General features: G+C 34.9%; 1 protein-coding gene across 1 annotated transcript in view; it reads right to left on the bottom strand.

Annotated features, from left to right (window-relative positions):
- The window catches only part of LOC128990431 (nucleolar transcription factor 1-like), a 158,479-nt gene that overhangs the window by 21,503 nt on the left and 111,883 nt on the right, over positions 1-25,093 (bottom strand). Inside the window, exons 13-17 of the mRNA XM_054412793.1 lie at positions 21,699-21,882; positions 16,476-16,613; positions 9,586-9,653; positions 3,755-3,938; positions 236-352 (exon numbers count right to left, since the gene is read on the bottom strand). Of these exons, the coding sequence (XP_054268768.1) occupies positions 236-352; positions 3,755-3,938; positions 9,586-9,653; positions 16,476-16,613; positions 21,699-21,882 (691 nt within the window). The remainder of the gene's footprint in view (positions 1-235; positions 353-3,754; positions 3,939-9,585; positions 9,654-16,475; positions 16,614-21,698; positions 21,883-25,093) is intronic.

A 25,093-nucleotide genomic window follows, 5' to 3' on the forward strand; every position in this document is an offset into this window, starting at 1 on the left:
AATATTTGAATCACCTGACATAAATTATGTATGAGTATATAAATATTGTTTTTCTCATATACTTTGTCATAAATAAATCACAGTATCATAGGAAATCATCACAGAAATTTTACACCCCTAATCACGTCAGCTTGGAGATATCAAGGTCCTAATGAAGTAGAGATATTCCATATTTGAAGTGAAACTGCCCTAAGACTTAGCAGCTATTAGTAACATTTTATTTTTGCCATTTTACCTCTACGTTGTATTCTTCTTCAGAGGACTCTTCCTCTACACTTTCCTCGTTAAAGGTTTGTCCAGTTTTTGCTTTTTTCCAAGCTGAATATTCTTTCAATTCGTCTTCATTAAGCGACTAAAAAAGATAATTGATTTTATGATCAGGCTTTATTTTAGGACAAAAAGAAGAGCTTTTTAGTAAAAGAAGTAGCCTTAGAACATTTTTTAATTTGAATTTTACTTGAAGTTCAATATTTAACTAAATAAAAACAAAATATTAATCTGAGGGATGATGATAACTGATAAAACTATCACTCACACAAAGCAACACTTGCTTAATGCAAGGTGCTATTTGTGGGATACACCAGATTAGTAGGATACACAAACGTATCAGAATAAAGATAAGGTTATCCAACAAAGTAAAACCACTTGTTATTATGCAAATCACCATAGTATTACATAACAAGGTCGGGAAGTATGTGTTTATGGCACAAAAATGTTACTTACATTGCAAGGAACAGAATTTCATGCGAGTACCGTAAACACCTTCCCGGATTGTTTACTTACATTTTGCCTCACTTAAAAAAGCAAGAAATTAACAGGATAGGTAAAACACAATTCATACAATAACAACATTGATCAACATCAAGTACACTATTTTTAACCGACTTCCCCACTACCAACAAAAGGAGGAGGTTCGCAATTTTTTTTGTGGCGATGTTTTTTTTTCTATATATGTTCACCAATTTCTCTGTGATTCTTTTACCGATCAGTGTAAAATTTATATTATTATTATTATTATTATTATTTATATATATTATGTTTAAGTGTAATATTTCTTTCGGTGAAAAATGCTGAAATCCACAAATATTCAACATTTATTTTGTTTATATTTGTGCAGAGAAGGCAATAAATAATAATAACATCCCTACAGCTGTTAGTTGAGACCATTTAAATGAAGCTACAGACAATTCTTCATGAAACAGTTGCTTCATGTCAAAACTATTTCTTGCCATGGAGCCTAAATAAATTACATTGAAAAAATGCATTTTGTTTTGGTTACTATAAAATATTTATTTGTGTAACTAGTGGTGAAAGTGGCACTTTGCTGCACACGAGAGCAATGTTTACGAATGATCTCGAGTGCAGCAAATGCCTTTTTCACTCGTGTTACACATTATATTTTTCCTACAGTCACTATAAAGCATATAAATAATTAGTCTTTCAAACACTATACAACACGTTTTTAGGTTCAGCTGGCAACACAAATGGTGCCCTAGAGAAAGTAGTACCAGCGGTCCGTATCACTCTGCTATTTTTCCTCGGCAAGAAATGTGCTCTGCGTTTTGAGAATATAGTTCCGTATGTTTTTGTAATTTGAAGTGGTTTCCGCGCCAAAAAAAAATGCTTTAAAGGTATTTTCTTGTTTATTAAGATCGTAGGAATGTTTTAAAAACGTTTAAAAGAAAAGTCCAGAAAGTTCAGACATACCAAAACTATAAACACGAAATGACAGGTTAAATCGTAGTTATAAAGTCAATCAGCTGCTCATATTATTATTATCATCTTTAAGTGTTGCCAACCTATTTCCAAGCGTACACGGATTACGTGCAAAATAGAACCACGCTGTTTTGTGTTGTTTCGTGGGAATCCTGATGTGCGGCAAAGTATAAACCGTAAGACAAAGTATAAATATGCAAGTATAAATGCAAAGTATAAATATGCAGCAATTAGCAGCTTTCTGTACTATAAACAGTACAAGGAAGCCAACTTTGTCGGGTGACTGTAGGAAAAAAGTATTTTAACGTTTGACCTGATTTGTGTATACAGTAATTCTGTTTTTAATATTGAATATTCTGACTTGTGGAATGTTTATTAACATTCTCTACCCAGTTACTATATCATATCAATACTATTATGCCTGCTTCGGAAAGTCCTAGAGTAAGATGATTTGCAATTTCGACTAGGCTATATCTTGAGCAAACAAAACCACCTACCCGGCTTACACCACTTTTAGCTGAACCAATCTTTCATATACATATTTTCAGGTGATAACAACCAATTTTCTACTTTTGAGAGATTTTTTAGTGCTGGTTGCTGAGGAATAACTTTCATATTGTTCCAAAAGGCTTGATACGTTACTGTATTTCTTTTTATAATGTAGAAGTACACAGATTGCAGGAAACTATGATGTCTGACATTTCAATGTCTCTAGAAAAGACATTTAGTTTTTCATTAGGCCTAATGTAATGGACAACTCTTTGTTTTTTAAGGAATATCTAAAAATGTTTATTTTTATACCCATTGATTATGTAACCTGAACAGGTGACTAAAGCAGTTTTAAAATAATGATTGTTATGTGGCACTTTTGATTGTTTCAAACAGTTTTGCTTATCAAAAAACCTTAAGTAATTAATATATAACAAATTATACATTCACTAAAAATCATGAAATAATTTATTTTGGTAAAAAAATAAAACCGACTTCAAACACTATAAAAAGAATGAAATAATTTCAATAAAGTAAACTTTTGTATTGGTCAAGCTCTCATATTTCAAGTCGGCGCAGCTCTAACTGCAAATATGATTGAAATAAAATATTGTGTGTGTATTTTGAAAATCAATAAATAGTAGCTGGATAACATAAATATAAAAAAAAAACATACTGAGCTGTTTTGTTTATATATCAAAGGAAGTATTTTCTTGTATTTTATGTTTACTTCAGAATGAATGCATTATGAAAATAACACACACAAATGTTCTATGAATAGGAAAATAATTTATTTTGATATTATGACAGGGAAAAAGCTGGTTAAATATTAAAACGTTACTTTTCCAAGTTAGAAACATTTAAATGCTTTATAATCTTTTTAAATATACTAGTTAATACCACTATAATGCCGATCTTTGGTTACGGTAATAAAATAACACCCAACGCATAACAATGAAAAAGACATGCAGATTAACACCTTTAGTTATAGAAAGTCACCTGTAATATGGACACCCTCATTTAATTGTGTATCAAAAATCATCATAGAGCCGCACCGACTTAAAATACGTGAGCTTGACCAATACAAAAGTTTACTTTATTGAAATTATTTCATTCTTTTTAGAGCGTTTGAAGTCGGTTGTATTTTTTTACAAAAATAAATTATAACCGAATTGTTATCTAGATTTAAAAGGTATTATTTTAAAATTTTAACTTTACAAATATTTATTTGTTATTTGTGAAAGAAAAATGTGCCCAGCCAAACTACTCAAATATTTTTTGTATCTACCTTTGTTGAGAGCCTACTCTAAAAACTCATATTATTGCATTTTGAAAATGTCAGGAGCTTGTGAGTGATCAATACCGCGGTAAGTATACAGTACTCCAGCTGACTTTACCGGCCCCTTTTTGGAAACAGTATATCTAGTCTGCAAAGTGTACAGAAACAAAGTGTGGAAAAATAAAAAAAGTTACAGACCATGAAATTTATGTTACTCATTCATAGTTAAAAGGTAGGTTTAAAAGTGTAAACAATGATTAAAGTACTCACATTAAGGAATTCTTCAAAATCTGACATGTACTTGTCTTTGAGCTGCTGGTGTCGTTTTTTGTATTTCTCGGTTTCTTTCTGTGAAAGAGTTTTCCATTGTGTAGCTGCCTGCTTGAATGCCGCTTTGTTTGGCAAATTACTGTTTTTATTCAAAAATTCTGTTTTGAACAAATCCCACGCAGTTCTGTTGAGAAAAAAAAATTTACAACTTTGCTGTAGAAAATACACCCTAAATGTAAATCAGGATTGAAATAATTCAAGATACATGTAACAATACAGATATTATTACTTTATACAATATATCCAGAATAACATAAAACAAAAAACAAATATCCAAAAAATCGGACACTATCCATTAACATCCCATCTTTCAGCGCTAAAGTTGTAAGTTAGTCATGGATTCAGAAAAGGCCGCTCTACCACCACCACCCTGATGAGCCTAGTCAACGCCATCTCTGAAGCATTTGAGCAAAATGAGTCTGTGCAGCTTAGCCTCTGCGACCTAAGCAAGGCTTTTGATGTAGTACCTCACGATATTCTCCTGCTAAAACTGGGCAAGTATGGCATTAGCGGTGTTGTTCTCAAGAGCCTCTCAAACTATCTGAGGGACCGTAAGCAAGTTGTGTCTCTGCGAGGAGCCCTTTCCAGCATAGGCCATCTCTCACACGGTGTGCCACAAGGATCTATCCTAGGTCCTCTTCTTTTTACTATAATGATTAACGACCTTCATCTGAGTGGGAGATCATTATTATTTGCAGACGATACAACGCTGCTGACCAGAGGTGTCAATATTCACCAACTGCCAACAGAGGCTGAAGACCTGCTCGAGAGAGCCTAGGATTGGTTTGTTGTAAACCGCTTGAAAATCAATGATGACAAAACCCAGTCCTGGTTTGTACGCGGAAGCGGAGAGTAGAGGAAGATGGCACTGTAAAGCTTCTGGGATTCACATTAGATACCAGATAAGTTGGAGCAAACACATTGCGCGGATATGTGTCAAGTTATCTCGTGTACTCCATCTTCTAAGAAAACTTACGCCAGAAATTCCTAAATCATCTCTTCTATCTGTGTACTACGCCTTATTTCACAGTCATGTGACACGTTTTATTATAGATAGTTAACTATTTATAAGTGGCTCATATATGAGCCAATCTGGTCAGGAGTGACCACAACCCCATTGAAATGTTGTATCTGACCGATGGCTCATATGTGAGCCTTCAGAGGAAAATTAATGGTAAATAAAAAGTATAATTACACGGTAGTTTTAATTTAATTTAACCCTCTGAAAGAAATTCATAAATATTCATACAGGTTCAAACAAAAATATTAACTATAAAATATGACAATATTTTTAAAAGCAATAATTTTATTGAATTAGGCTAAAAGTTTCTTCTTTATTAGGCCCCAATCATAGCCTATAAGTACCAAATAAATCCTAAATAAAAAATAAATATATAATATAAATATAAACAATAAATAAACAACTTGTCAAAATGTAAACAACAAGGCTGCCAACTTTAGGCTTCTTGCAAAATAGCATATAATTTCCCTACCCCCAGACCATGTAACTTATACAAAACCCACTGGTACAGTTAAACCTAGTCTTTGTTCCCATTTTCAGACCTCAACAGTAAGTACTCCGTATATTTTATTTTATTTTATTTTTACTCAGTATATTTTAAATTTACTATTGTTATTATAGCTGCTTTTATTATTCCTTTTTGGTGGAAATTATAGGCTACGATAGTTCCAAGGTAAATTGGTTATAACTCTTCACAAGACTGTTAAGCATTATTGCAAGCTAAATTAGTTGTTTCTTGAGATTAAATTAATTCTTGGTGTAGACTAATTTATGTATACTATCGCATTTTCATTAAATATATTGTTACCGGACGGGCGAAACAGCTCACGTCCATCGTTATCCGATAGTATTGTTACAAGTAGGAGCCCCGCGCAACAATAGCCAGGCGCCGTCCCAAAAGGGTTGTTTGTCAACACGGGGTTCTCCGAAAGACAATAGACCCATGTCAACGGACTACGTCAATAGGGTCTTTGACATCCACCAGAAGCTTGATGATCTGTAAACAGCTTTGTTTGGGCTACTAGGGGTCTCCAGAATGTTCCACGGCAAACTTATATAAGTGACCGTCTTCCGGCACACGGCAGTTGAGTTGAGTTGAGCCTTCCGAGAATCGTCGCACCAAGCGCCCGTCGGTGTTAGTGACCAGTGCTAGTGCTAGTGGTAGTGACAGTGTAGTGACGGTGTAGAGACAGTGTAGTGACACTAGTGACAGTGTTGTAACAGAAGTAGTGATAAATCCTCCTGTAGAGGCTAGCTGTAAGTAGAAACATTGTAAACTAGAATAGGCGTTAGTGTAATAGGAGGGTCAAATATTGTAAAGAGGAAGTGTTTGGCAATGTTGTGTGAGTAGGCTGGTAGTGTTGTTAAACAATAACTTGTTGTGCTGACCTACTGAAGGCTGTTGCTTTAAGTAGGTCAGCACAACAAGTTATTGTTTAACAACACTACCAGTATATCTTGACCCTCCTATTACATTAGCTAGGTTAGATAGGGTTTAGGGGTGTGCGATGCATCGAAATTTTGATTCGATTCGATGCATCGAATCGCGATTCGATTCAGTGGTGGTCAAAAAACGATTCGATTCATGAGGGAGTCAGTATCCATATACGAAAAACGCCTGCAGAAAGTCAATGCAATACCCGCAATACAGGAGCGCGTTGCTGTTGCGTTTCCTTTACAAAGGTGTTCTTATTTAATACATTCTTTGCATTAAATATAGCTTTAACTGTTTTATATTTTTTTTGTTTTGACATTGCAAATGATGAGAGGTTTTGTTTTTTCTCTTGATGTAAGCAGTGTAAGAAATATTTTACTACTGTAAACCTAGCCAAAACAAGATAGGTTACTCCAAAATCATTTTAAAAATAAGTCTGAAAAATTTGTTACTTAATACTTAACTAGTAAGATTAATGTTATAGACTGATACATTTGGTATTTTTGTTAGGGGTCTGCGGGTCCCCGAATATTTGTTCAGCAACAGAAAAAAAAGGATAATTTATTTCCAAAGATACACTCTTATATTATTAATCTATTATTACAGAGGAATTAAAATGTTCAAATGAGAATTAAAGATTAAGTTGGCTCACGACCTTTAAGAATAAAGACGCAACAGAGCAATTGCCGCACCGCCACTAGCCAGAGCCAGTCTAGTCGTCTACTGACAAGAGTGACAAGACAAAAGCCGTGACGCAACACTAACAGTGCAAAGAAAACAAAGTCAAAAGAAAGACTATTTATCCAGACATACTAGTTTAATCATTTATTGTTTATTCCATACCTAATTAAAAATATATTTTAGTATTTTACATAATAAATTAAATTATAAACAAAAGAAATATATCTGATATAGTGAACAGATCTGTATCTTGGTTAGATGGGTTAAAAAAAAATATATTTCTATGATCCAATACAATACAAAATTAAAAGGATGTTACCGGAAGTGTCCACCAGCCACACTAGCGGCGTATTAAGGACAAATACACCGGGTGGTGTAAGAGGGGAGGTGGGTGGGGAGGTGGGTCCTTGGTGGGGGTTGATGACCTTGAATGCACACATCGTTGCCCGGGGACGGGATGATTGGCACACATTTTTGGGTCTCATGCCCATGGCAGTATTGGCACAATGATTTGAGGGGAATAAGTAGGGTCAACTCGCCTGCTTGGAAAAGGCACCATTGGCACAACCACTCGACCAGGTAGACGCCATCGGACGAGGGAAAACGGGAAGTTTAAACTTCCCCGTCAACTCTCCTACAAAAGTTATTTGCCGGTAATATCGCGTATTTTCAAAGGTTAAGTTGTGTTAGGTTAAGTTAGGTTAAGTTAGGTTAGGTTAGGTTAAGTTGGGTTAGGTTAAGTTAGGTTAGGTTAAGTTAGATTAGGTTAGGTAAGTTAGGTTAGGTTAAGTTAAGTTAGGTTAAGTTAGGTTAGGTTAGTGTACTTTATTTGGATCCATCAGCAAAAATTTGTATTACACAAATGTGCATATAATTTTAATTATTGTTAATCCACTCAATTGACAATTATGAATAGAAAAATTTCGTATTGCTTCGAATCGAGTTTCATTGAATCGAATCGAAAATCTTTTGAATCGAATCGTTGCTTCGAATCGAAATTTGTTTGCTGCTTCGCACACCCCTAATAGGGTTAGTTTGGTGTTAGGAAATTGTAATTATTGTAAATACAGAATATTAGTGTAAATAAAATAGCTATTATAAAATCACCAAATTTTTGTTGTAAAGAACCTGTTAAGCCCGCAACAGTATTTTAGCTCTACTCCTGTAATTCATATCCATTAAATTCTAGTTACCGTATATAGTTTTAATTAAATTGAAGTATTAGGTGACAGGCGGAACAGGGTAAAAACTAATTGTCTACAAAATTAATTAAGTATTTGACCTTAACCTTCAGTACGCTAGGATAAATTATTGTATTTTATTTACCTAATAAGTCAAGGTTACAAATTATTTGTTTTCAACTACTGACAAATCAATGCTAGTTAATTATTATCTACAACATTCATCAGTTCTGAAATGGCAGCTCAGAGCTCAATAAAATAAAATATCATGATTACATTATACTTTATTGTATTTTGTTTAGAGGTGTGCGGATAATGAAATTCCGGATAATGAAAATCTATATATTTAATAAGCAGTTGTAAGTCTGTTTTCTCAGTCACTACTAGACCGATCCAGGGGTGCCCCACAAACGCGCCACAGGAATTTTTGGGGGGGGGGGGGACTTATTTTGAGATGTTTTGGGGGGGCTATTTTTTTGCCAGCTGTCATAATGAATGTATAATTTTGTATAAGCAGCCCGAAAAAGTGTTTCTAAGTAGCTCACTATCACCCCCAACAACATTTTGCCGTTCGTAATTAAGATAGCTTCTAAGAATGGTAAAAACGGACCTTGCCAGACAATCCTTAATATGCCAGTGTCGAATTTTACTTGCTACTTATGTTTTGGTGGTTCTTTAACAGTCATAATACAGGGTTAGGCAAGTCTGGAACCCCCAAGTTGACTTTTTAACCCGTTGCAGTGGGAAAACCAAATTCGGCACATATTTACAACATAAAAATTGTCCTTTTCATAAAAGTTACAACTTTACCCCAGCCCCAAATTTTGAAATGTAAACACCTATCATGTGACCCCTCATTTTAAATGGTTTATTAAGAGAAATTGAATAGTGCAAACCAGAGGTCAGTATCGCACCCCTAATCAAAATGGCATCCATTTTAATTAAGATGAGCAAGCAAGATTAAAGTCTGGACACTCCCAGTTAACTTTATATCGTGTGGCAGTGGGAAAATATCAAAAAACAAACCTCTCAATATCTGATCCGAGTTGAAATTCTACCTTCTTCATACCTATACTTTACTTGTAGATAAAATGGATACTTTAATAGTTATTCATGTTATTAACACTGTAAGAGTTATAGGAAAAGGTTTGACACAGTGTTTAAAGTTTAATAGTGTTGAAAGGCAAACAAATGATTTGTTTAAAAATATATAACTTTTATAGAAGGTCAAATGTAACAAAACTTCCTTAGACCTTCTACACGGCCATCCTGTTTCCATATAACTTAAGGTTTGACACAGTATATAACTTTTATAGAAGGTCAAATGTAACAAAACTTCCTGTTTCCATATAACTTCTGCGCAAGTATACCTGTATCTGACAATCTAACTGTTGAAGCCTATAATCTAGATTAAGGTAGGGTCGATAACAACTTAATTAATTATTTTACTTACACCGGAGGCTTTTTTGGCTCATTTTTCCAGAGTTCCTCACCATCATTCTCAGGTTCTGCTGTAGCAGCCTTCAACACAAAACATTTTCAGTAAATAACATCTCTCGGACTACTTCAGATAATACATTTTTGGATTTTAATACAATTTCCTATATTGCCTTTCTATTCCAGACCAGAGTGGAATCTAAATCTAGAGTAACTGAGTAGCCATAGAACTCCTGGAAAATTGTATACATTAATTACATTATTTCATTACACATTAATACTTAGTAGTACCGGTTGCCAAAAGGGTCTGCGGGTCCCCTATATTTTTAGTTAGTTCGGGAGAACTATTGGCCCGAAGGATCAGTTTTACCTTAAACTGATCAGTTTAAGGTAAAAATGATTATCAGGTTAAGTTTGGGTGATTGTAGGAGAACTGGCGAGTCGTCTTATCTAACTCGTAAATTCAGGGGTCGTTAAAGTGTCAAGGCAAGTGGAGAAGACTACCTGGCATAAGCCTATTCTCACCAACAGTACCATACCGGTTATTTCGATTGGAGAAAGGGGTGGTCGAGTAAAGAGGGGGCGGGAGAGGGAGAGAAAGGGTGAGAACAGTGAAAATGAGCTGACAAGGGGAGAACTACACGAGAGAGAGTTGGTTGTGGTTGTATGCACTATGAGTAAATGAAAAGTAGTTTCTAAACAGAACTTCCAAGAAAGTATCTATTGCTTGCTTGGCGTATGACAGTCAATACTAATGCTAACATTTTAGAACCATTTTTTTAGTATAATTTTAAATATAAATATTTTTTAATATAATTTTAATTTTAATATAGTTTTTTTTCTTATATATAATACGTAAAGGCGATTTCTACAAAACACTACTCCTCCGTTAATAATAGACAGATTTTTACAAACGACATGTCAAAATAAAGTATTTTTTGTGTAGACGCCCCCTTTCACCAATTCCTGTAATAAAAATCCTCGGGCTTTGCCCCACAGGCCATCAAAGTTGGAGTTTCTCCCATAAGATTTATGGGGGAATCTAAATATTTAATTGCAAACTTTGTCCCAACAAATTTGAGAGAACATATTCAATTCAATTCAATTCAATTCAAAACTACTTTATTCATTTCCTGTACATAATACATTGAATAGTGTCAACAGTTGCAAGTAGGCCTAATAGTTATTAAATACATTTATAACATAATAAAATAAAAACAAAATTTTACAAACTTTCTAAACAAAAAATACATAAATTGAATTTGTTTTTGACTTCAAAGACTATTCAACTCTTCAAAAGAAAAAATAGCCTTGCTGATGAGAAATCTTTTTAATTTATTTTTAAATATTGTTTTGGAAGTCTCTGATTTAATTTCGATTGGGAGATTATTATAAAATTTTGATCCTGCATACATGGGTTTTTTCTCAAAAAGTTTTAGACTATGGTGGCCAATTGCAAGGTTTTCCCGATTTCTGGTGAAATAATTATGACTATCCCCAACTCGTTCCAAATCATGAAGTCTGTCCTTTACTGATAAAATTGTTTCATAAACGTACATTCCGTAAATTGTCATTATATTTTCAGATTTAAAATGTTCTTTATTGACAGAAGTTTCAAAATCTAAATTGCAGATAATTCTAATAGCTTTCATTTGCTTTTTTAGAATAGAATTCAAATTGTAATCACTAGTTGCACCATAAAGTGAAATCCCAAAAGATATACTTGAGTGGATATATGAAAAATATATAACTTTTAGAGTTTGTTTTTCACATAAGGGTTTCAATCTAGATAAAGCAAATAATCCTGATGTGATTTTGGCAAGTAACTTTTCAACATGACTGTTCCATTTAAGATTTTTATCAATTACCAATCCCAAGAATTTCATGTTGTCCATACTTAGAATTTCTGTGTTCTCGAGTCTGATGAATGGTTTATTTTGATCCCCTAATTCTCGAGTTTGAAAACTAATGAAATTTGTCTTATCTGGATTAAGAAGCAAATTATTAGAATTAAAAAAATTATTTAAAACTGCTATATCGGAATTTGCCTTAAGTTCAATTTCATCATTTGATTTTGCAGTGATTTTCAAATTAGTATCATCGGCATATAGGCAAAGTTCACTCAAGTCACTGAGTTGGGGAAAGTCTCTAAAGTAACAAATGAATAATAAAGGGCCTAAGATGGACCCCTGAGGCACTCCAAATTTCACATCTCTAATAGAGGATCGGTAATGAATTTTATAGTTTTTGTTGTTTTGGTGAATTAATTCTACAAACTGTTTTCTGTTGGAAAGGTAAGACTTCAGTAACTTTAAAGCATTGTTCTTTATCCCTAATTTGCTTAGCTTTGAAAGCAACACTTATATGTTTTGCATGTTAAAACGTTTCTTCTATCATTGTTTCCCAGAGTTAGTTGAATGTATACTAAATCTTTTGTATAAGGCTTTGTCCAAAGTAAATTGTCATAGCAATAATTATTGCAATGTTTGATTATTCAATTATGAATGTTTGATGTTAACTGTAATGGGGACCCCCCGCCTTAATTAATTGGTATATTTAGGCCTATGATAGGCTTAATAGTAAAGATCTGCCACATTTTTTAGGTAAATTTTTCCTCACCTTCTCAGATTATTCCAACGCAGCCTGATTTTACTTCAAGAAAACTGCAAAAATCAGCAGAGACAAAAGAAACGCAACCTGACTGTTTTTTTTAGACAATCGAGTCAGGATGTAAACTTCAAACTCATCCTGCTGCACCAAAATACACAGGAAGTCTCAAATAAAATAAATAGACTACAGCACCTTTTAGAAGAAACCAGACCTGACATAGTAATTCTGACAGAACACGGACTGAAACCTGACACAATAAGTAGCACCGTCATAGCTACTGGATTCTGCCTCAAGGCTCACTATAGTAGAATAGAACACAGAAAGGGAGGTGTGTGCATTCTTGTAAAAGAAAGCCTTGAGAGCAGCACAGTAGCCATAGATGTTTCCAAGTACTGTAAAGAACTGTTATTTGAAGCAGCTCTTATAAAAATAAAATTCAAGAACTCAAATCTGTTTGTACTGGGAACCTACAGACCGCCAAACGGAGACCTTGAGGAATCATTAAACACCTTTACAGAACTAATTGAGGAAACAAAAATTGAAAATTCCCCTCTTATCATCATGGGAGATATTAACGTTGATTTATGTAACCCAAACAGGAAACACATTATCTTAAATGAACTCTTGCTATGCACAACATCCAGAGACTACAGCTTCCACCTACGAGAATAACAAATCTAACACAAACCTCCATTGACTGGATATGTACAAATATGGACACAAACCAACTCACTCCAGAAATCATCAATGCAGGACTTTTGGATCATACTGCTCAACTCTGTACTGTAAACTTCAACTCACACATCAACTCAAGTTATCCAGCCCAAATTGGACGCTGCCTAAAAAATAAAAACCTGCAAGACCTCAAGTATCTTCTCAGTCAAGAAAACTGGCTTAGTGTTACCTCAATAAACAATGCCGAAGAAGCTTTTAAAACTTTTAGTAACATAGTGAGAGTAGCTATGGATGCAGCCTGCCCCCAAAAGAAGATAAAAACACAAAGAAAACATAAACTAAAATTCTCTATGGACCCAGAAGCAGTGAGACTCAAAGCCGAATTTCTTAAAGCTCTACGAAAGTTTAAGGTGACGGGAAATCCAGATGACAGAAGGGTTTCTATTGAAAATAAAAAGAACTACGATAAGGTTTCTTTTCAAACTGTGCCGTGCGATGTTGTGGAAGGTTGTACTGCATGGTGTTTCTCAGGTTGTGTTGGTGCATTTCGCCACGCCTTGTAGGGTTATTTCTTACTGCAAATAACACAACTTCCTGGATGTATAGTGCTACAAGGGTAAGTACTTTTGAGTGACCTGAATGCTTCCCTGCAGCTGTCGAGTCTGTGGAGTCCTGCAGTTATTCTGACTGCCTTTTTTGTTTTCTGAGAACTCTTTGCATGTTAGTGGCAGAGGTTCCACCCCATGCTACAAGTCCATATCTCATATGCGACTCGAAAAGTGCAAAGTATGCTACTTTTGTTGTCATGTCATCTGTTGCATTTTTTATATGTTTAAGAGCATAGATGGTTGAACTTAATTTTTTACATATATTGTCCACATGAGGGGACGGAAAAAGGTTAACTCTGACCAGTTGATGAAAGCTGAAAATAAATCTAAAGCTATCTGGGAAACAATAAACACAGTGTCGTCCAAAAAGGAAACATCCCTAAATGAAATAACCCTTCAAGTAGATGGCCAACTCATAAGTAATGTGACCCATGTTGCAGAGCATTTGAATACATTTTTTACACAAGTAGGAGAAAAAACAGTAGAGAAACAAAAAAACCTAAAGAACACAGCTCAAACTCCACACGTAACTCAAACAGGTCCACCGTTTTCCTCCTTTCAAAGCACAGACGAGAAGGAAGTCAAAATGATTATAAACAAACTTAAAGCAAAAAACTCGTCTGGAATTGATGAAATCTCGTCAAAAATACCTAAGCATTGCTGCAATGAACTAGCACTACCATTGGCTGATTTGATAAATAAGTCCCTAAAACAAGGCATCTTTCCTTCACTACTTAAAATAACTAAAGTATACCCGAAATTTAAAAAAGGTAGCACATTAGAAGCAAGCGACTACAGACCAATTTCCCTCGTTTCCACCTTCTCCAAAATATATGAAAAAGTTGTTTTAAAAAGACTTTTAGACCACTGCATAAATCACAACCTACTAAACAACCTGCAACATGGATTTACAAAAGGGAAATCCACAACAACAGCAATAATTCAGATGGTTGAGTCCCTGATTGACAGCCTAGATGAAGGAAATCTAACAACAGGAATCTTTCTTGATTTCAGTAAGGCATTTGACTGCCTTGACCACCAGCTAATCCTTAAAAAGCTGGATTCCCTGGGGGTATCAGGGATAGTAAGAGAATGGTTTCAAAGCTACCTTACAGACAGGAGTCAGTTTGTAGAACTAAGGCACAGAGTTAACAGCCTAATAAGAAAAGCAAGATCAAATTTTCAACCAATAAATCGAGGAGTTCCCCAAGGGTCAGTTATGGGTCCGGTACTGTTTATTCTTTTTACCAACGATTTGCCGCAACAAATAGGAGACGCCTGCCTTACTCTTATGTATGCTGATGACACAACCTTAGTGTTTAACACATTCGATGCGGCGGGTCCACCGGTGGACCCCGCGCGTCTCAGCTGAGGAGCGGGGGGTCCACGGGTGGGGGAGCGCGCATTGCATTGTTTGCCGGATCAGTGTGGTTCAGCTATTGTTTGGGGAACGTTGTAATCTTTACCAGCCTGTAGCTTATAATGCGAGCTTTATTCTGGTGTAGGTTGGTACAAAAATTGCCCGTAAAATCCCGTCTGGCAATGCTTTTGTCCCGTTTTCGGGGATTTTCTCAGTTCGAGCCGTATTACAAAGACTCTGGTTATTGATCCAGGCAGTGCTGCTACCTTTGGGTGTTTCAGTGAACTACGTCCACTTTCGGAGTAACGCAGAACAATCACCACTGCTCTTTTGTGATTCGTCTTACTGAGATATTTCAATACCAATAGCGATCGCTGATTCAGTTAGCGCGTCGCGGCTCCGCCCGGGCCTCGCCGCCATTGGCGAGCGCCTGTTTAAAGGTTTTCAGCAGCGAATGTGTTAATGAACCACTAGCTGAAAATCTAGAAGTAAAATCCTATGTGTCACTCAGCATGGCCTACCAATACTGCTATAACAATGATCTCGTAGTAAACACATCTAAAACAACTCAAATAGCTTTTGGCCGTAAATCTCAAGAAGTGCCACGACTCCCAGATGTAGAAGTGGAAGATGAAGCTAAGTTTTTGGGCATCACACTCGACAAGAACTTAACCTGGACCCCTCATGTGGACAATATATGTAAAAAATTAAGTTCAACCATCTATGCTCTTAAACATATAAAAAATGCAACAGATGACATGACAACAAAAGTAGCATACTTTGCACTTTTCGAGTCGCATATGAGATATGGACTTGTAGCATGGGGTGGAACCTCTGCCACTAACATGCAAAGAGTTCTCAGAAAACAAAAATACCCCCGCCGCAGCAAACCTACCGACTAAGCGAATTTCCATTTGTCTGAATTGGATTTTCAGTTAAATATATTTTAATAACATTAGGTTTAACGAGTACCTAGGTTTGCTGCTACAAGGAAACTAATAAAGTGTTTTTGAGTAAAATATTGATAGCTTAGTACAAAATAAATAAATTTGCCAAGTTTGATCAAAATATATCCATAAACAAGCAAACTACAACATTTGACAATATTCTCCATAAGAATAACGTATGGGAATTTTAAATTTACAATTTTTTTTATTTTCTCCGTTACTAATAATCAAACAGAAATACTTTAATATACTAAATTATTTGTTTTTTTAAGCTCTTTAAAAAGGTCTAAAGAGAAATCGGGAAATTTTGTGTTTTGAGGGGGGAAAAGTGAGAAAAAACAATTTTTACCCCATAAAACCCCCCGTAAAGCCCCGTTCCCATGGTCCGATCGTGCTGGTTCGCGAACTCATTCAAGTTTATCCCGCTTTACACCTTTAATCCAAATTTCATCAAAATCGGACATGGTTCAAAAGTTGATGCAAACCAGCTTTGCATCAATGGCTCATTAATCAACCTTTCTATTCCTTAAAAGAATACCATCAACAGGTCTTTGACTAAACAACACCTCAACCACACATTAAAAAAAAAATTGTAAATTGACGCTACTACTATTCTTAATGAATGTGTAAATAAAGATTAATTGTCTATTGTCTATTGTAAAACTGTCTAAAGACTGTTGATAAAATTTTGTTTCTGATATTTTACCTCTCCATTTTCTTCTTCTTCTTCTTCTTCTGATTCGTCTTCAGAAGACTCTTCTTCTACACTTTCTTCATTAAATGTTTGTCCGGTTTTTGCTTTTTTCCAAGCTGAATATTCTTTCAATTCTTCCTCATTCAGCGACTTAAAAAGTGAATTTTTTATGATCAGGAATGATAATTTATAGTACAAAGCTGTGTTTGAATATTAACAAGGAGAAAGACAGTGAAAGGGTATGATATTCAGTTAAAAAGAAGGGCCAGTTGATACCAGGACTACAAACATAGAAGGGCTATCCCACTAGCGCTCAAAAAATGATTCCAGCCCCCCTCCCAGCACGGCCAGGTGTGACGTAGCCGCAGTCTCTGTCCCGTACAACAGCAGTACAGTATCTCATACTGTACCTGTGTTTGTGCTTGCTCTGTCGTGAATTTTGTTCTTATAATCCAGATTTATAGCTATATCAGTTTTTAATGGCGTATTTATTAACAGTTACCTAAATACGATGATATAATTCATTAAAAAAATTGTATACAGAAATCAATAATAGCAATAATGTAAAATAGGCGATATTCTTGAACTAGTGGAGTACAAAAAAAATTTACTAAGAAACTATAATTAAATTGATCTGCTCTTAACATTTTAACAGTAAATTGTAATTTGTAAATAAAATGCAACAACTATGGATTTTTAGCCTGAACATAATAATCTGTTTTGTTTTAACTTGGAGTGATTCAATTTCTATGCTTACACACTCACATCCGATTCTTTTGGTCAAATTAGTAATAATTAAATCACACATACAATTGATACAGAACACAAATAAAATTGTAGTATACAAATTTTTATTTAGACCTACTATTTACAGGATTTTCCACTTTACATTTTTATTTTGGTATTTCCTGTTGTAATAAATTTGCTGTTTTATCTTGAGGTGTCTAATTCTGATAAAGATTACAATCTTAAGGCTTCTTGGCACACATTGAAATTTAAATAGCAACAATTATCAGAGTTTGGTTCTTGCAACTTTCGTATTTTTGGACTTGGTTCACATGTTGAGTTTGATTGTAGATTTGTTTGGGCTTAATTCTGTGCTTAAAGTTTTAGGAGGGCTTGATTTAATTAGTTTTGCATTTTATTTCTATATTGGCTTTTTTTTTACTTGTAGCAGGGCTTGATCAAATCAAGTTTAGAAAGGCATTTGATAGGTTTGATAGAAATTTTTATCGGGCTTGTAATTGGCATATTAATTGATTTACGAGGACTAATTTTATAGGCCAAGAGATTTAAATGTTTCAAGAGCAGATTTTATAACTAATATTTTTTCTTATCTTTTTTTCTTTCATAAAAAGAAATGATTTTGTTAAATGATTAACGTGATACACTACATCTTTATTTTTTTAGAGTGGTTCCGACAAATTGCGACACTGCAGCCAAAAGTCTTTAAAACTACACGTTATAAATGGAAGAAAACTGCGAGTGTAAAGCAAATGTTACAATGGCAGTGTCTAGCGGCAGCGCCCTATGTTATGTCACAGTGGTGCAGGGGGGAACGGTAGTGGCACGTGGAGTTAGGGGGAGCAGCATCAGGCGACACGCGATCACTTCAAAGGACTGGGCTATCCCTTCTAGTGTAGTCCTGAGTTGATACAAGGAATACTCTTCTTCAGCGCACAGTAAAAGAAATACTGAAATGAAATGGAATATTACTTTATTAACACAAAAACATTTCACAGATCCAGCGTTAGCTTGTGAAACAGGTGATATTGTCAGAGATCTTAAACACTACATAACAAAACTAAAATCCACATAGCTTTAACTAATATATATTTACTTATCATTTAAATAATCAAAAGTCTTATAATAATTTTTCTGTAAAAGGTATTGTTTGAAATCATTTTTAAATCTTGGAATACTGTAAATTTCTTTGAAATTAGTGGGTAGACTGTTGTAGAGCCTTAATCCCATATAATAAGGAGATCTTTCATATAAACATAGGCAATGTCTTGGATATTAAAAATTTTTTGAGCGTGTAGGATACAGATGATACAGATGACTGATTTGTTTATCATTGTACATTTGATAATTAATTTTAAAATTCACCATCATTTTAAATATATGAAGTGAAGGCAAAGTTAATATCTCATATTTAGCAAATAAAGCTCTGCATGAGGTTCTTTTAGGCATAAATGATCAAATCCTTATAAATTTCTTCTGAATTTCGAAAACTGCTTTAGAATAAGAAGTTGCTCCCCATAATTCAATCCTGTATTGCAAGACAGAAAAGAACATTGCATAGTACACTTTGAGTTTAGTTTTTAAATCCATTACATTTCTCAAAACATACATTCGAAAGCATGCCGTATTTAATTTACCAACTAGCATTTTTATGCGTGTTTTCCATGTTAAATTATTATCGATATCTAAGCCCAAAAATTTTGCATTTTCAGTAAAGGATATAATATTATAATCATAAGATAGTTCAACAGTTGAGTTTTGCCTATTCTGAATTGTTTGAAATAACATCATCTGTGTTTTAGAATTATTAAGTTTTAGCCCGTTGGCTGTAAACCAATTAGATAAATTAAGAATAGAAAGACTGATTTCTTGTTTAAGATTTTGCAAATTATTTAATTTAACTATTGCTGTAGTGTCATAAGCATATAAGATAAGGTTAGACGATACATTTTGAGGTAAGTCATTAATAAATATTTAAAATAGCAAGGGTCCTTGACCCTTGCGGAACCCCACATTTAGTGCTAAGCCACTATGAAATAAATTTTTTACCATTTTTTACGATTATTGTTCTTTGATGTCTGGTAACCAAATATGAATGCATCCAAGACAGAGCCATGTCAGAAAATTCATAATATTTAAGTTTACTCATTAATATATTGTAATTTACACAAATAACAACGGATCATGATCCTAATAACAACGGATCATGATCCTAATAACAACGGATCATGATCCTAATAACAACAGAATAAGAAGTTGCTACCCATAATTCAATCCCGTATCGCAAGACAGAAAAGAACATTGCATAGTACACTGTGAGTTTAGTTTTTAAATCTATTACATTTAAAAACTGGTTTCCAGTGGAAGGCTTGCAGTGCTTCCTTACCAGTGAAAGACTCCAAATATCTAATGTGACTCTCCATGTTGAGAAAGGAGCCAGTGGCCTCCAAATATCCAGTGTTTATTTTATTTTGTGTTTTCTTCTGTGTTCTGTAGTGAATGAAGTGGGATGCCTACATTTCTTAAGGTAAGCCTGCTTATAATATCCTTTCTCTTCCCTATTTAAGGGTTAATAAGGGTTAAGCCTAGATGCAGAGGGTGTGTACTGTATGTAAGGGAAGATGAAATTAATTATGATATTTTATAACTTGTTAAGTTAAAAACTGTATTATATTTTTTGTTAGTATTTTGTTGTTATTATTCGTTTTTTAGAGGTTAACTGTAAGAAAGGACCATGAGGCCCTAAGTTCACCTCAATAAAGAAGGATTTTCATTTCATTTCAATCTAAGGAATAGTGATAAGGCAATTTTGTTCAGTGAAACACAAATTTGATGTTTGATAGTAACAAGACAAGGGTTTAAAACCTTTTCTCTACAAAAATAATTAAAAAAATGCCAATGCCTGGACAGATAAATAAACACTGAATCCGCTTTTCTATACCAAAAACAAATGTAACCAAAAACTTGATTTAGTGTCTTAGGACACAACCCTGTTTGTTTAATACAGGGTGATGTTGCTGATCAGATTAGTAGGATACACTAATAATCAGATTCAAACTAAAACGTTATTTTATAAAGACAGAACACTTGTTGCTATGCAAATACTACTAGACTAAAACAAAAAAATACATTTTTATTACAATAGATGAAGTGTTATGTTATACAGGGTGGGGCAGAGTGGACTCCCTGATTTGATCGGTTAACTGTATAAAAACCATACAAGATTATTACAAAAGCTTTTTATTTCTGAAATCTAAAAACAATGCCATTTATTTTTCATTAAGTTTTAAAAATGATATCGTCCAGGTGACGACCTTGACGAGCGATGCACATATTCAGCCGTTCAATGAAGTTTTCAAAAACTCTACGCAGCATATCTGGCATTATTCCAGTGAAAACATCAACAATTGCTTCCTTAAGGGCTTCCAAGGTCCTTGGTCGAACTTTGTAAACCTCAGATTTGAGGTAACCCCAAAGAAAATAATCGCATGGGCTTAGATCGGGGGAGCGAGGGGGCCATGAAACATCCCCTCGTAATGAGATCAAGCGGCCGGGAAACCGTTCTTGCAGAAGTTGGCGAGAGCGACGAGCGGTATGAATTCTGGGGAAGAAAAAGTTCTCCAACATCTGACAATAGCGCACAGCGTTCACAGTAATGGTTGCACCTTCCGATTCAAAAACGTAGGGGCCAATTATGCCTATGGAGGACACAGCACACCACACAGTCACTTTTGGAGAATGAAGAGGTTTTTGGTGAAGAGTTCGTAGGTTTTCAGCTGCCCAGTAACAAAAATTTTGTTTATTTACTGTGCCCGAGAGGTGAAAATGTGCCTCATCACTAGACCACAGAATAGTGCAGGGTTGTAAAGAAGCCAGTATTGCATTGCAAGCATCTGTACGTTTAACAAAATCTGCTGGCATCAATTCTTGAACAACCATCATCTTATACGGGTGTAAATTAAGGTCTGAGTGTAAAATTCGCCTCACCGACATTCCAAGAGCAGCAGCAAGTTTCCGCGCAGAGCGCGATGGAGATTGTTCAATAAACGCTCTCGCCGCCATTATATTCTCTGGTGTCCTCACACTCTTTGGTTGTCCGACTGGTTCGCTAGGCAGTGCAGATCCGGTCGCCCGTACACTTGTAATCCATTTCCTTATTACAAGTGTACGGGCGACCGGATATCATCGGGAACACTATCATGACGATTCAAACCAAACAGTCTACGAAATGCACGCTGGGTCGCCACCACACTATCCTTATTTTTAAAGAACGTTTCGACTACAAAACCACGATGCTCGCCAGTCCACGGCATGGTGACTACTAACAATGGCGTCCTTCCCCCAACCACATGAAACCTCTCCCACTCCGCTAACTCGCGCTCACGCTCTTCAGTGACTGATTGAAACTAGGGAGTCCACTCTGCCCTGCCCTGTACATCCATTGTAACAACTTAAGATTCATAAAAGAATAAATAATAGTGAAGTACTCACATTCAAGAATTCTTCAAAATCTGACATGTACTTGTCTTTGAGCTGCTGGTGCCGTTTCTTGTATTTCTCGGTTTCTTTCTGTGAAAGGGTTTTCCACTGCACAGCTGCCTGCTTGAAAGCCGCTTTTTTTGGTAAATGACTGTTTTTCTTTACCAACTCTGTTTTAAACAAATCCCAGGCAGTTCTGGTGAACAAAAATTAATTACAACTTTGTAGTAGAAAATACACCTTAAATGTAAATTGTTTTCAAAATTATTCTGAATACAAGTAACAAGACAAAAACTACTTAGTACAGTGATAAAATGGCAACTCTATTAACACTCTAAGAGGTACAGTAAGATATCTCGAATCTGAAGTGGGTACGATACAAATTTGAGTTATTGAGTTTTTCAACTAAGCGAGGTTTGAGTTATGAAGATGCTACGCCGAAAATTCTAGATAGGCTACAGAGGTGACATTCTGGCAGTGATAATACGTCACGGCCTTTAACTAAACTTTTATGCACAAAACCTTAAAAAATAGAGCTCAAGCTATAGCTTCTGAAGGGCAACTGTGGAAGCAATATAAAACAATTTATCATGCAAACAAATGGTATAGCCAGGCCCGGACTGGGACCATTTGGGGCCTCAAAAATACTCATAATAAAATACTCCCCCAGTAGAGGGCCCCTTCACAGCATGTAGCTGAGGGCCCCAAATGGAGTTTAGGAAAGATGGGGACACGGGACACGGAAAGTTGGGGACACAGAGAAAGTTAGGGACAAATAGGGGTGTGGCCGGGGGGAAGGGAGAGATAAGCTCCTGTTTCAGTTCACAAAGAGCTACAATAAAGGGTTGACTTCAAAATCATAAGTTGAATAAACCTAAAAATTGTAAAAGTCAGTCAAGTACTGATTGATTCATGCCTGATCACCTAGGTTTGCTAGCTTCTTTTTACGCATATTGGATAATTTAAATATATATTACAGAAAATATAAAAGTATTCTATGCAATAATATTACTGAGTATAATGTAATGTCACTTTGGATATGCTGATGTAATAAATTAAGCGTTACAAGTTTAAAACTCGAATATGTTTGTGATTGTATAGACCTAGATAAACTTTATGACATAAATTGTATTTTGTTTGCACATTGCGTCGGATTATGGTGTTGGTTACTTTTGTATTTGGTGTGTTTGGTTAGTTATGTACCGATTGTACTGGTACTTTGAACCGAGAATACATTTTTTCAAAAACCTGTACCGACAACAAATGTGTAAAACTTTTCACTAAATTAATTGTACTGGAAGTGATTACAAAAACACGTCACTTATTGTATATAACTTATAACTTAAAGATACAAGTGAAAGTTTGTAGGAAGAACAGATTTCTAAGCAGATCGGCATTTGTTTTCAGACGAAATATTATCTCGTAACATTATTGGTATTTGGTGTGACGTTTGCAGTAAAGAATTGAATAAAACGTGTCCAGTATCATACAAACCAGTGTTTTGGATAATTTTGTATAAAAATATTTTAATGAGTATAAACTGATGATGAAGAAAATAGGCCTAAATTACCACCACTATAAAGAATTCAGGAAAAAATAGTTTTATCAACGGCTGAATCTTAGAGTTCCTCTTTTGCGATTAACACGTAAAACTAAAACAATATTTAGGTTGGAAATTAGAGGTCAATCACACTCTTGCAACTACACAAAAGTGAACTGACTCGAGTGACCCGACACCCCAATAACTGACCTGTTTGAAAGGAAAATCTAAGAAATTTCAAATTAAGTCCATTCCGAGAAACATGCGAGGGGATTACCTGGACATCACTGTATTCTATTTCCTCATATTTCCTTTACCTTTCCAAGTACTGAATGTTTATGGGTTTTTCCTTAGATTAAACAATAGGTGGAACACTTTGTACCAGATGCCTCCGACAATATTTTACAACAGGCATTTCTTTAATCTTTCTCAGTAAATGGCTAGTCAAGAGAGAAATTCGCCTATATTCACGGTCATCTTACTAATATTATAAATGTGAAAGTTTGTGTGTTTGTTTGTGTGTTTGAAGTTCAATCACGCATAAACCACTGGACAGATTGGGCTGAAATTTGGCATGATGATAGCTTACATTCCCGATTAACATATAGGCATATTCTTATCTCAAAAATCTTTTCGGGCTCCGCCCCAGTGGCTCTGTAATTCCCCATGTTAACCTTATGAGTATTCATATTTAAAGGGAATTAAAGAATTTAGTCAGCTGTTTCAAATAAAAAAGTTGGTTCTATGATATGGAAAAGCATTACAAAGTTATAAGATTTACCAACAGGGCGCAGCACTATATTTTTTTGCATGTATGAAAACAGCCGATTTGAACTAAGCAGCAACAAAAAACTGTGATTCGCAATGAGAACTGTCAAAGTAGGATTGTTTACAGTTATGTTTATGTTTTTTTAATTTCATGAATAATTTGTGATATTTTGCGAATTGTTGATAATTTATTGTTTAGGTGAAGTGGTAGAACATTATGGCTATGGTAGATGTGTAATAGGTACTATAGAATATTGTAAATTTAAAAAAGCAAATTTTATCAAACTGTGTCCTCCCTTATTGCAAACGCAAAGCTTGAGTATAACTGCAATAAGCATTTTATACTTATATTCCATCCCCGTACGAAGGACGGGTACTCTGCTAGTATAAAATAAATCGGAGGCTATAATATCCACACGAAGTTGAAGCTATTGTTTTGTAAATATTCAAGTGCATTTTGATTAAATAAATGTATATTGAATAATCATTTACAACTATTATTTGACTTTACTCCGTGATTAATTAAACAACCCTACAAAAACACTTTAATGTTCTAAATCTGTTGTCGCTACACTCTACAAAAGTACATTTAACAAGGTGACAAATTGAAGGGAAGATACAACTAGATGTAAATACAACAACTCGTAGGTATAACTAGACGTAGGTAAAACTTACAATAAGAGAGAACGAGTCGATTTAAAGAGTCGTTCTCAGAGCTTAGTCAGCCTCCGTTTGCCTCCCTCTCGGCTCACAACCCTATTTGTCCCCAAGTTTCTGTGTCCCTAATTTTCCTTGTCCCCATCTTTCCGAACACCGTATTTTTATTAGGCTTTTGTAAACAAGTTTTTTTCTCACTATTTACGATTTTTTTATAAGAAGGAAGAAATTTGGCTAAGTATTTATAAAATATTCGGGTATTTACTTGGCCTATTATTTATTATTAAAATCAACTTTATTATTTACTAGCAGAGTACCCGTCCTTCGTACGGGTTTGACGTATAAGTATAAAATGCTTATTGCAGTTATACTTGGCTTTGCGTTTGCAATGGGAGAGGACACCGTTAAAGAAAATTTGGTTCTTTATCTTTTAATTTACGGT

The sequence above is a fragment of the Macrosteles quadrilineatus genome, unplaced genomic scaffold (genome assembly GCF_028750875.1).
Source record: "Macrosteles quadrilineatus isolate MER2022 unplaced genomic scaffold, UCM_ALF_1.0 Scaffold_3__2_contigs__length_128488019, whole genome shotgun sequence".
Taxonomy (NCBI): Eukaryota; Metazoa; Arthropoda; class Insecta; order Hemiptera; family Cicadellidae; genus Macrosteles; species Macrosteles quadrilineatus.